This window comes from Lathyrus oleraceus, chromosome 2, assembly GCF_024323335.1.
Source record: "Lathyrus oleraceus cultivar Zhongwan6 chromosome 2, CAAS_Psat_ZW6_1.0, whole genome shotgun sequence".
Classification (NCBI taxonomy): Eukaryota; Viridiplantae; Streptophyta; class Magnoliopsida; order Fabales; family Fabaceae; genus Lathyrus; species Lathyrus oleraceus.
This window is the reverse complement of record NC_066580.1, coordinates 95,290,273-95,303,854: the sequence shown is the minus strand read 5'-3', so window position 1 is coordinate 95,303,854 and position 13,582 is coordinate 95,290,273. Positions and strand designations below refer to the sequence as shown.

The following is a 13,582-nucleotide window of genomic DNA, read 5'->3' as shown; positions in this document are numbered from 1 at the left end:
TCCAAACCTTCATTTATCCGTATTTGTCCAATACGCTGATACTGTTAAAGCTAATGGTGTCACCTCGGAGGCAATTCGACTTCGTCTTTTTCCTTTCTCATTAAGAGATAGCGCTAGAAGATGGCTTCAGTCTCTCCCTTCAAACTCTGTCACCACATGGAACGAGTTGAAGAAAGTTTTTCTTGCCCGATACTTTCCGCCAAGCAAAACAGCTATGTTAAGAGCCCAGATAAACGGATTTAAACAGAAAGACAACGAGTCTCTTTTCGAAGCATGGGAAAGATACAAAGACATGATGAGACTTTGCCCACACCATGGTTTGGAAGACTGGTTAGTAATTCACACATTTTATAATGGTCTCTTGTACAACACAAGGTTAACAATAGACGCCGCTGCAGGTGGTGCACTAATGAACAAACCTTATGCTGATGCTTACCAGCTTATCGAGAGCATGGCCCAAAACCACTATCAGTGGGGAACCGAACGAACAATGGTGGAAAAACCTCAAACGAAAACTGGCATGTACGAGATAAGTAACCTTGATCACGTTAATGCAAAAGTGGATGCTCTGGTCCAGAAAATTGAAAGTTTAAATGTATCACCTCCAACCGCCGTGGTTGCTATAACTCAAAATTGCGAGGTCTGTGGAATCCAAGGTCACACTCCTACGGATTGTCAACTCTTGACAGGAATCCAAGCAGAGCAAGTAAACTATGCTCAAGGAAGCCCCTACTCGAATACCTATAACTCAAATTGGAAGAACCATCCAAACTTTTCATATAAGAGTAATAATGCTTTGTACGCACCTGGACAGTCTCCAAATCAAGCCCCAGCTATACCTCCGGGATATCAGAAACCGAACCCATCCATGCCTAACAATAACGCCCCTAGGAAATCCAACTTGGAAATCATGATGGAAAACTTTATAGCTTCCCAACAACAAACCAATAAAGATTTCTTAAACCAGAATGTACACACTGGCGAACAACTTAAACAACTAGCAAGCAAAGTAGATGCCCTGGCTACCCATAACAAAATGCTGGAAACACAAATATCACAAGTAGCTCAACAACAAGCACCTACTGCTGCCCCAACTGGTACATTCCCTGGACAGCCCCAACCTAATCCGAGAAGCCACGCTCATGCAATTATATTAAGAAGTGGAACGGAAGTGGAAGGACCGTCTGATCCAAGGATAGAAAACCAAAACCCTAAGAAATCAACTGAGGAAAGTGAACCTAAGGAAAAGGAAGAGAGTAATAAGGAAACCCTAGAAAAGAAGGAACCTTATGTACCTCCACCACCTTACAAACCACCTATCCCTTACCCTCAAAGGCTTGTTAAAACCAAAGATGCGGGCCAATTTAGAAAATTTGTTGATCTCCTTAAACAATTAAACGTTACAATTCCGTTCACCGAAGCTATTACGCAGATGCCCTCCTATGCTAAATTCTTAAAAGAAATTCTTTCTAATAAGAGGAAACTTGAAGATAGCGAAACCGTTACACTCCCTGCCGAATGTAGCGCTATAATCCAAAACATGCCTCCTAAACTCAAGGATCCGGGTAGTTTCTCTATACCCTGTCACATAGGAAAATTTGTCATCGACAAAGCCCTATGCGATTTAGGAGCCGGAATTAGCGTTATGCCTTTATCCATATGTAAGAAACTGGAAATGGGAGAATTAAGACCAACCAAAATGTCTGTGCAACTAGCAGATCGTTCCATCAAATATCCTGTAGGAATTCTTGAAAACGTTCCCGTACGCATAGGTCAATTCTACATTCCAACTGATTTTACAATTATGGACATTAGAGAAGATGATATTACACCCATTATACTGGGAAGACCGTTTTTAGCAACTGCCGGTGCAATCATAGACGTAAAACGAGGACGACTCACCTTCGAAGTAGGTGAGGAGAAAATTGAGTTCATTCTTTCCCAATTCTTGAAAGCACCTGCAATAGAAGATACGTGTTACTTCATGGATATCATCGATGAATGCATAAAAGAAGCAGAGTTAGAAGAAGACAAATCATCAGACTATCTTTTAAAAGACAAATATAACCAATGTTTAGCGATAACACCGGACCCCACGCAATGTCTTAACAAACAAACCCTTGACCTGAAAACACTTCCCAAAAATCTGAGATATGAATTCCTAGACTTAGAACTTGAACGACCTGTGATAGTTAATGCAGACCTAGGAAGACTCGAAACAGAAAAACTCCTACATATCTTAAGAAAGTATCCAACCGCACTAGGTTACCACATCACCGATCTTAAAGGAATAAGTCCTTCTATTTGTATGCACCGCATCATGCTAGAAGAAGACTGTAAAACCTCTAGGGAACACCAGAGGAGACTAAATCCGATCCTGAGTGAGGTAGTAAAGAAGGAAATAACCAAGTTATTAGAAGCAGGTATTATATATCCTATATCTGATAGCAAATGGGTTAGTCCTGTACACGTAGTACCAAAGAAAGGAGGCATAACCGTTATTGAAAACGAAAAAGGGGAAACTATAACTAAACGAATCGAATCGGGATGGAGAATGTGCATTGACTATAGGAAACTAAACAAAGCAACCCGAAAAGATCATTTCCCTTTACCATTCATTGACCAGATGTTAGAACGATTAGCAAAACATTCACATTTCTGTTATCTAGACGGTTATTCAGGCTTCTTTCAAATACCAATTCACCCTGATGACCAAGAAAAGACAACGTTTACGTGCCCTTTTGGTACCTTCGCTTATAGACGAATGCCGTTTGGCCTGTGTAATGCTCCCGCAACCTTTCAAAGATGCATGATGGCAATTTTCGCCGACTTTCTCGAAAACATCATGGAAGTATTTATGGATGACTTTTCCGTATACGGACAAAGTTTTGAAGAATGCCTTGAAAACCTAGAAAGAGTTCTTGAGCGATGTGTAAAAGTAAACTTAGTACTTAATTGGGAGAAGTGCCATTTTATGGTACAAGAAGGAATTGTTTTAGGACACATCATCTCGAACAGAGGAATTGAAGTAGACAAAGCCAAAATAGAGGTAATCGAAAACCTTCAACCCCCAAGAACCGTGAGAGAAGTACGAAGCTTCTTAGGACACGCCGGTTTTTACCGACGATTCATCAAAGACTTCTCTAAGATAACTAAACCTTTAACCGGACTATTGATGAAAGATGCTGATTTCATATTCGACGATAACTGTTTAAAAGCATTTCAAGCGCTTAAGCAAGCATTGATCTCCGCACCCATAATGCAGACACCCGACTGGAATGAACCATTCGAAATAATGTGCGATGCCAGCGATTATGCTGTAGGTGCTGTTTTAGGACAACGAAAGGATAAAAAGCTTCACGTTATATATTACGCAAGTAGAACCCTAGATGAAGCGCAAATGAATTACGCCACTACCGAGAAAGAACTCCTAGCAGTTGTATTTGCGCTAGATAAATTTCGTTCTTACTTGGTCGGAGCCAAAATAATAGTTTACACTGATCACGCTGCTATCAAGTACCTTTTAACAAAAAAGGATGCTAAACCTAGACTCCTAAGATGGATCTTGTTGCTACAAGAGTTCGATTTAGAAATCAAAGACAAGAAAGGAACTGAAAACGTAGTAGCAGACCACCTCTCTAGACTTGAGAACCTTGAACCGGAAAGAACCTCAATTAACGATGATTTCTCGTACGATAAACTTATAGCTACTTTGGAAGAGAACAACTCCGACAAACAAGTAGAAACCACCTTAGCTATATCTGTCACACCATGGTACGCTGATCTCGTCAATTATTTAGCTGCCGGAATAGTTCCACCTACTTTATCTTACCAGCAGAAGAAACGATTCTTCTACGATATAAAACACTATTACTGGGATGACCCCTTACTTTTCAAAAGGGGCCCCGATGGTATTTTCCGTCGATGTATACCCGAAGAAGAGGTAGAAAATATAATCCAACACTGCCACTCCGCTCCTTATGGTGGACACACAAGTACATCCAAGACCTGCTCTAAAATCCTACAAGCCGGCTTTTATTGGCCAACTATATGGAAGGACGTACATGCGGCTATTAAGGAATGTGACAGATGTCAACGCACAGGAAACATATCTAGACGTGACGAGATGCCACAAAAAGGTATTTTGGAAGTAGAGATCTTCGACGTGTGGGGAATAGACTTCATGGGACCTTTTCCACCCTCTTTCGGTAACAAATACATACTCGTGGCAGTTGACTACGTATCAAAATGGATCGAAGCTATAGCTTCCCCAACAAATGACACCCGAGTAGTAACTAGACTCTTTAAGAATATAATATTTCCGAGATTTGGCATCCCAAGAATAGTAGTCAGTGATGGTGGATCGCACTTTATATCCAAGGTACTCGAAAAACTATTGTTTAAATATGGCGTGAGACATAAGATAGCGACACCTTACCACCCTCAGACCAGTGGACAAGTGGAAGTATCTAACAGAGAAATCAAGCAAATACTAGAAAAAACAGTCGCCACTTCAAGGAAAGATTGGTCATTGAAATTACCAGAAGCTTTGTGGGCATACCGAACTGCTTATAAAACCCCCATAGGGACGACCCCATTTAAGCTCATATATGGAAAATCCTGCCACCTCCCGGTAGAATTAGAACATAAAGCCTATTGGGCTATTAGAAATCTGAATCTAAACTATAAAGCCGCCGGTGAAAAGAGAATCCTTGACATAAACGAATTAGAGGAACTCAGAAGAGACGCCTATGAAAATTCCAGAATCTATAAAGAAAGAACAAAACAATGGCATGACAAGCGTATATCAAGGAAAATCTTCAAGCAAGGCGACGCAGTCCTTTTATTTAACTCTAGACTAAAGTTATTCCCGGGAAAACTACGATCCAGATGGTCAGGTCCTTTTCATATCACTAACATCTTTCCCAGTGGAGCGATAGAAATTAAAGGCAAATCCACAGAACCGTTCACCGTAAACGGGCAACGTCTAAAACACTATCACTATGCGGAAACCAATGGAGATTCGCAAATCCTACACTTAGACGAAATGCCTCCAGGATTAATAGATTATATTTAACAGTTTCTTTGTCGAGCTTGCGACATTTAAACAAAGCGCTTAGTGGGAGACAACCCACAATTATTTTATTATTTCCTTATATTATTATTATTATCTTCCTACTTCTTCCTTAATTATTCTTTTAATTTCTGTTTAGTATTCATTCCTAATTCATTTTAATTTATTAAAAACTTTTTTTTCTTCTTTCGGCATTTGGCCAAATCCCTTATGCTGAATCTGACCCTCAGACACCATCTGGCTATTATGATATTGACCCTTCTCCTCAGCCTGTTCAGACCGAAGAATCAGCAGTATCCGACCTCCGGCATCATATGCCCGGAACTGATTATAACACCGCCATTGAAGCTTTGATGTCAGAACATGACGCCCTCAGAGAAGAATTTACTGACATGAGACACGAAGTTCTAGGGTACATGAGCAGTATGACAGATCAGTTTCGCGAGTTGCTACATCGTGTTAACTCTTTTGCTCCTCCGGCCAGAGATCGTGCAGATGGATAGTATTTATTTGTTTTTCTTAGTTATTTAGTTTTAAGCTAGATTATTCATTAATGTTATTTGAATTCATGTTCGCATTTGTTTCCTTTTCGCATTTCTTTTGTTCTTCTTTCCAATATTACATTATGATCATTTTATTGAAGCTATTTATTTAATTTTATTATGCAATAGCTATTATGTTCTCTACTGTTGCTACCTATGACTTATTATTATACAAAGTAGAATAAGCATGCAGGAGAAATTAAATTGCAGAATAAATCAATCAGTAGCAAACAACCAAAAAAATAATAATATATAATAACTTACCTGAAGGACGCTAACTGAACATTAGCCAAACAGACAGTGTTACGAGCGTCACACATTCTGTCACGGGCGTCACGCTAAGAGCCTGTTACGACCGTCACACCCCTGTAACGAGCGTAACGCCCTTCAGACTAGGTGAACGTTAAGGAGCCGTTGGAGACGAACGTTACACCCCTTCAACTTTTTACCTTCCCCATTTATTCACATTTACCCACATTCATTCACTTTTCAACCACCTCCTTTCCAACTTCCAAATTCTTTTCCTATAAATACCCACCAAACCTTCCTTCATTCACCACAAACCATTCTCTCCTATCGAATACATTTCTTTTCTTTCCAAATCACTCCTTCAAAATTCATTCATCACAATGGCAGGAAATTAGAATTTCGGAAATATCATCTTCCGATCCGAAGATGAAAATTATCAAAGGAAGCAATTCGAGCGTTTCCAACAGCGAGGCGTCGTTTCCACCAGGTATCCCGATTTAACCTGTTTACAACAATTAGGATTACTCCAAGGTATCGAATGGATGCTCCGCCTAGCCGACTTAACCTTCCTTTGCACTCATAATCAACCCACCTACCCATCCCTAACCTTAGAATTCTTAAGTTCATACGACTACACCACTCCCGCCGGTGAAGACGAATTTTTAACCGGTACCGCAACGTTCCGTATGTTTAACACTGAGTACTCCTTAACCCAAAACCAATTGAGTACCATGCTACAATTTCCCATAGAAGGTCAGGTACACCCCAGAATCCCTCCAAACTCAAACTGGAACACAGTTGACGTTTTTGACCTTTTCAAGAAAATTTCCGGTATAGATGCCTACAACTGGGAAGAGCTCCTTCTTTCCCATATACATAACCCAACTATCCGGTACTTTATCCGCATCCTGCAAAACACAGTTTTTGGAAGACCAAACAACAGCAAGGTCAACTCAAAGGAGCTATTCTTCCTCCAATGCGTCTTCGAACCAGATACTAAGGTAAACGCCGCCTCCTTTCTATTTCATCATATCCGCACCTTATGTGCTAGAGGCCGGCAACCTTTTATAATTGGTGGATTAATCACCACCATAGCACTTGGCCTAAACCTAGGGGATAAACTCCAAACTTTAGAATCTCTACCTCCCCTATCTATGGATATCAGCTACTGTCGATCCAGCCGCCTGATTAAGAACAGAGTAGGCGGAGGATATTATCTTATGGTGCACAACCAGGCAGTCCCAAGCGTTGTTCTACCAAATATCGCCCTAACTGATGTCACAAACCCCGACCGCCACCTCTATGATCTAAACGCTCCCGAAGCCACCGAGCCTTCACATGCAAACCCGCCCACAGACGAGTTTGAAGCAATGGAGCAAGGTGATCATGCTCCTGCACAACAATCAGTCCCGCTCAACCCTTCCGGTAATGCAACTGGCCCATCCTCCCAACGTCGTCGACGAAGAAGGCCTGCAACCAACGACGACATCATGGATGCTATTGATGGTATGCAGGCACAGAATGTCGAGATGATGCAAATGATGCGTCAAATGCAACAACAACAGGATGCTAGGAATGCCATAACCGACCAACGGTTTACTGAGTTGTTCAGCAGGTTCGACAACTTAGACTTACATCCACGATCACCAGGTCCAAGAACCAGAGGCGGAAGGCAGCCTTAGTTGTAGTTTCTTTTTCCTTTCCATATTGTATTTCATTTCCCTAAAACATTGGGGACAATGTTTAGTTTAAGTATGGGGGGGAAACCATGTTCTTGCTATTTCCATTTTTTTTTCTTTCAAGTATGTACCTTTCCTTTCATTGATATTTTAATTATTATTTATTAAAAAAAAAATCTATTATTCTAAGTTAAGTCCCGAGTGTGAACAAATTTCTATTATCTATTCCCTCAAACTTTCATGAGCCACAACAAAAATTCAACACCCAATAAGTATAAAGGTTGCTCATCTTATCGATCTTGAGACGAATTAAGACAAAGACCACTACCGCCAAACACTCTAAACGAACCTCAACATGTTAGATCAGGATAAGTACCTATTATACCAATCCCTTGAACTTTTAGTTTTATAGTAACCCCGAGTAGTTTATACGAGAAGTCAGCACCATCTTAATAGCAAACTACGTGGAGAGCCGATGAATATAAGTGAATGATTCCCAAAGTAACATAAAAAATATATATATATATCAGGAAGTGCACTAATTAAGTTAGGTGATCCTTACCAGATCACTTAATCTAAAGGTTGCAGATCATACAAAAAAAACATAATATGAAAGATCCATTACAAGTTGGTTCAGCAGGTTTCTGGTACTGAACTTGGTAGGGCGAACTACGGTTCGATCCCCCGCAATTTGCAATGGGATGAATAACGAAGTTATCCGACTTATGTACCAGAACTTCTAGCTAAAAGGGGATCATAATCACTAACCGGTTACTCCACTATGTGCGCGAAAAGATAAAGGGCTTAATGTGATTTTGCCAGAATGAAAACGGGTGAAATAAGAGTAAAGGAACCAGGATAGCTATCATAGTGTACTTGAACTGATTTGCATAAGGCAGGGTTATCTAGATTGTGACGGTGGTTGTTGATGCCAAGATTAAACTCAAGTTACTTCTAAACTAAATCCACTTGCAACCTATTACGAATTGATGTGTGTTTTGAAATTTTATCTGGCTAAAACCTTTAACGAGTTCTATACTGAATTTTGCTTGAGGACAAGCAAAGATCTAAGTATGGGGGAGTTTGATAACACGAAATTATATCATATTTTAGGACTTAATTCAATTAAATTTTATTATTATTTATTTCAGTTCATTTCATTTTATTAGATATTACGCGGTATTTTCTTCCTATTTGTCTCAGGTGGCTTATTTTGAAGCACAAGTAAAAATGGAAGAAAAGGAGTGCAAAAAGGAGAGAAAATGAACCAAATGTCAAAGCCCAGCCCAAAGCACAAAACGCAGGTGCCGTGCATGTGACGGACGTCACAGAGGGCGTGACGAGCGTCACGCCTTGCACACTCCTGTGACGGACGTCACACATGGTGTGACGAACGTCACACCATTCCCCTACATTTTTGGCGCAAGGAACGCCTCAGAGACGTTGAGCGTTGAGGGAGTGTTGAGCCCTATATCTACGCCATGCTTTTATGCACGTTGAAGACCTTTTTGGCAGCGGAAGCGGTTACTCAAGCATATATAAATAGCCACTTGCAAAACCAAAAAGGGTTCCGAAGCTTTTCCACATTTTTTCCTTTGCCGTTTTCGCTTTTGCACATTTTCTTTTCCAGCAACTTAAGCAGTATTGTTTCTTTATTATTTTTACGAGTTCTACACTATCTCCCTTGCAATTTCTATTTTCCTTTTTTCCTTTTTAGCATTTAGTTAATTCTTTTTGCACAATAGTTTCTACACCGGAAACTATTGTGCACCTTTTTACCGGATCTAACCTTACGTTAGAATCTAGTTTTATTTCCTTCGTTTTAATTTGTTGTTTAATTGAAGAATCCAAGAACAAATCCTACCGGCTTGTGGTGGAGTGTTCAAGACTATTGTTTAACTCATTCAGGTTCTTTAATTATTATTTAATGCTTTGTTTTATTATTTATTTATATTATCTGCCTGGGATGAGTCTGTTTATGCATGATAAGTATTTTAGTTTGTTTAGCATGTCTGGCTAATTCGCTTAGATATCGGTATGTAAAGTAAGCGGAATAAGGAATCAAGACTAAGTCGGTTAAATTAAGTTTAAAATTAAAATCACTCTTTTTACGATCTCAATTTACAGGTTTAATAACAAAGGTTTTTACGAAAGTAAAAGACATAAAGAAGTTAAAATCAATAGAGCGAGAGTTTGAGGTTTTAACTGGACAGTGTAAATTAGACATTAATTCTAGATCAGGGCGAGAGCAAGTTTTAGAGTTAATTAAATTCCGATCTTTTCCAAAAAGTATTTTTAAAGATTGAATGTGAGGACGAGAGTTAAGCATTCGAATTTAATTATATAACCTAAGTCAACAGAGCGAGAGTTTGAGATAAGGATGTTTAAACGGTCAGTGTTTTCTTGAAAAGAGTTTCTATGGACTGTATTGCTTTCAAAAAAATGGTTTTTTGACTTAATTATAAGTGACAGCTACATTAACATAAAATCATGGTTTATTCAACAGAGCGAGAGTTTGAGATAAAACTTTTAATCAATAAAGTCAACTGAAAAGATTTATTTTAAAACCAAGAGACCGACAAAGGATTGATTCCCTAATTACGACGAACTACATACCGATATCCGCTTTATTAATATTTAATCTAGATCTTAGTTTAGTTTTTAGCTTTCCCCCAAACAATCAAACATTATTCACCTTAGCTTTACGAAGTAACCTTAGATAACGGTATATCGATTCATAAGTCCCTGTGGGATCGATATCTTTTAAAACTACGCGATAGAACTGTGCACTTGCAGTTTGTACCCCAATTCGACTCATAAAGTCGAGCGATCATTCTTCGGAGTTTCTATTTTACTAGCGGGTATTCTGGCTGAAGCGGAAGCTTGTGCTCAACGATGTTGGTGTTCAAGCCTGGCATATCCTGGTATGACCATGCAAATACATCCACATATTCTTGTAGCAGCTTAACTAATCTCTCTTTGATGCTTGCTTCAAGTGTGGTGTCGACTTTGACTTTTTTCTTCTCTTCCTCTGCGCCAAGGTTGATTGTTTCCACCGGTTCTTCATGTGGTTGAAGGGCTTTGAACTCGTGCTCGAGCAGCCTTGCCAATTCGTCGGGGATGTAACAATCTTCCTCACCCTCTTTTTCTGCTTGGTAAATATGGGAGTCAAAGTTATGAGAAGGAGTAGAGTCATTGGATTCAACGGGGTTATCATTTACTCTGCATGTTTGAATGATTGATTTTTTTTAGAAAAATAAAAATAAAAGATGCATAAATGAAAAAAAATTTGTTTGAAAAGATTTCCATTTTCTTAGGAGAAAGCAAATAAATGAATAATAAGAATTTAACAAAATTTCTTTCATTCACTGATAATGATTATTTGAAAATGAAAAGGGGCCCTACAACACGATCCATTAGCCTTGAGCAGAGCTAAGGATTTGAAATGAAAAAAAACAACAATTATTACTTTGACAAAGGAAAAAATTCGGGGATCTCAAACGCCTTCCAGTTGTTCAAAACTGTCTTACATCGGTAAACCAAACAGGGTTCATCCTCATCTTCAGTGCTATCTCCAATTGCATTGACCTAATCTCCATAGATGAATCCTATACTGAGGAATACTTCCTGGATGCTTCGGGTGTTGTCCTTTGCAGGGACTCGGGTTCCTTTCGCAGCGGAAGGCACATATCCCAAACCAAAGCGATCACGCTTCTCACGAACATCAATAACCTGACCCTAACCTTCAGGGTTTCCTCCTTCAACGCTAGACTTTGCGCTTTTCAGAGAAGCGAAAGATGAACAAGCTTTCCCAACCAGGTCCTTCATCTCCACAAAAGTGGCGTTGGCTATTTCAAGAGCTTGAAAAAAAGTTTCCAAAGCGTCCTCATCAGCCTCGATATATCTGAAGGATGAAAGGTGACTGACCACAAAGTCCTCCTCTCCCGAAATGATGATCAATTGATTATCCACCACAAACTTCATTTTTTGATGTAAAGTGGAGGTGACTGCCCCCACAACATGAATCCAAGGACGCCCCAATAAGCAGCTATACGCTGGATTAATATCCATGACTTAGAAATTAACCGGGAATACATGAGGACCAATCAATATGGGCAGTTCAACCTCTCCAATCACGGTTCTCCTGGAACCGTCAAAAGCTTTCACTACCAAGGCACTAGGTTTCATAGTTGGTCCTTGATAAGATAACTTGGCGAGTGTTCTCTTTGGCATAACATTCAAAGAAGATCTGGTATCAACCAAAACTCTTGCCAAAGCATCATCTATGCATTTTACCGAGATATGGAGAGCACGATTGTGATTTTGTCCATCTTCAGGTAATTCTTCTCCACTAAAGCTTAAAGTATTGCAAGTTGTGATGTATGTAACCACCCCATCAAACTGGTCTACTGTTATACTTTGTGTTACATGAGCTTGGGCAAGCACCTTCAACAAAGCCTCCCTATGGGCTTGGCAGTTCAATAGCATAGACAAAATAGAAATTTTAGATGGTGTCTGATGCAACTGGTCCACAACCTTGTAATCACTTCTCTTAATCAACTTCAAGAATTCAACAGCATCTTCAGATTGGACCACTTCGGGTTCATTTACGGGAGTTGCAACTGTAGATTCCTTGGCCGGCCCTTAAGGAGTCACATTGAATTCAGACGTATAGATTCGACCACTACGGGTCATTCTGCTCATTCCTGCAATATTGGTGACGTCCTCACTCACAACTTTTATTACCTCAACGTCTGCACTTCCTTCAACAACCTTGTCTACAGCGGTAGTCTCATATTTCCAAGGCACAACTTGGTGCTCTCATATGGAAAAGGCGTGGGCATACATATCTCAACAGGTGACTGATGACTATTTGCAGGAACCACTCCACTACTGTAGTATGGGATTTCAACTGGTTCAGGTAAATTGAAGCAAGGTTCAATTACCAACACATCTTCATTCTTTGTAATGCTAGAGATCTGAAGCACTCTTTTGTTCATTAAGTCTTGAATATTATCACGTACCGTCTGACACCCCCTTGGGTGTGTGGCACACTCTTCACAGTTGTCATGACGAACGTCAATTAGGCCAGCTCCCACCAATCGAGCGTGGAATGCTGTCAAAGGAGTCTTAACATCATCCACCTTTTCAACCATAACACCAACAGAGGCATCTTCAATGGCATTCACCGTAGGGTCTCCATGGAGAGGAAGAGGATTGTTCTTCACATTCGGTCCCATATCCTTAAAAGACATGATCTTGCTGTCAATCAGCTCCCGAACCCTATGCTTCAAAGCATAGCAACACTCTAGGTCATGCCCGAGGGCACTTTCATGAAAAGGACAGTGTGCATTAGGGTTGTACCATGGAGGCAGACGATCAGGTGGAGGTCCCATAGGTCTGGGAACCACCAAACCCTTTTGCAACAGAGAGGGATAAAGCTCAGCGTACAAAATTGGAATTGGATTGAAGGTCACCCTATCCCCTTGCCTCATATTCTGGTTCTGAGCATTTTGCCTCGGAACTTGAGCTCTCGGTTGTTGATAGACAGGAGCTGCTAGTGCTTGTTGATAAACTGGAGGAGCCGCAACACGTTGTTGAACTGGAGTTGGTCGATAAACCAGAGGCACTTGATAAGCCTGAGCAGGGTGTTGATTGAAGGCAGGTGTCACAGCAGTTACGTACGGTTGTGGGGCGTACTGAATAGGATACATGGGCTGCTGATAGGGGAAGGGTTGTTGAACATACTACTGTGGTGAATATTATTGTTGTCTTCTCCTTGGAGGGGCTCTTTCTTGGCCAATATACACAATATTAGTTTCACCTTCCTTCTTTCTAGGAAACCCTCCAGAGAACTTCTTTGGATTAGCACTTGAAGTTCCAACCACAATCGCAAGTTTGCCATTTCTTAATCCATATTCGACACGAGGCCCTATAGCAACAAACTCAGAGAATCCCAAGGAAGCACTTCCAACCATCTTCTCATAGAATTGGGGTTGGACAGTGTCGATGAACAGTTCGTCCAGTTCCTTTTCAGT

General features: G+C 40.3%; 1 protein-coding gene and 1 pseudogene across 1 annotated transcript; both read right to left on the bottom strand.

The window, feature by feature from the left end:
• Positions 1 to 221: 221 nt before the first annotated feature.
• On the bottom strand, positions 222 to 321 carry LOC127124302 (uncharacterized; annotated as a pseudogene).
• Positions 322 to 11,524: 11,203 nt separating this feature from the next.
• Positions 11,525 to 13,258, bottom strand: LOC127122075 (uncharacterized). Its single transcript, XM_051052482.1, has 3 exons — positions 12,391 to 13,258; positions 11,715 to 12,187; positions 11,525 to 11,599 (listed from the first exon to the last, which is right to left on the bottom strand). The coding sequence occupies exons 1-3, from the start codon at positions 13,256 to 13,258 to the stop codon at positions 11,525 to 11,527; spliced, it is 1,416 nt and encodes a 471-aa protein (XP_050908439.1).
• Between the last annotated feature and the right edge of the window lie 324 nt (positions 13,259 to 13,582).

What these genes read in the sequence shown, in the direction of transcription:
- LOC127122075 (XM_051052482.1), bottom strand. Translation starts at nt 13,258, where the DNA reads ATGTATCCTATTCAGTACGCCCCACAACCGTACGTAACTGCTGTGACA. An exon ending in TCAGTCACCTGTTGAGATAT is followed by an intron (nt 12,188 to 12,390) that starts GTATGCCCACGC and finishes TGACTCCTTAAG; the next exon opens with GGCCGGCCAAGGAATCTACA. An exon ending in CTATGAAACCTAGTGCCTTG is followed by an intron (nt 11,600 to 11,714) that starts GTAGTGAAAGCT and finishes ATATTAATCCAG; the next exon opens with CGTATAGCTGCTTATTGGGG.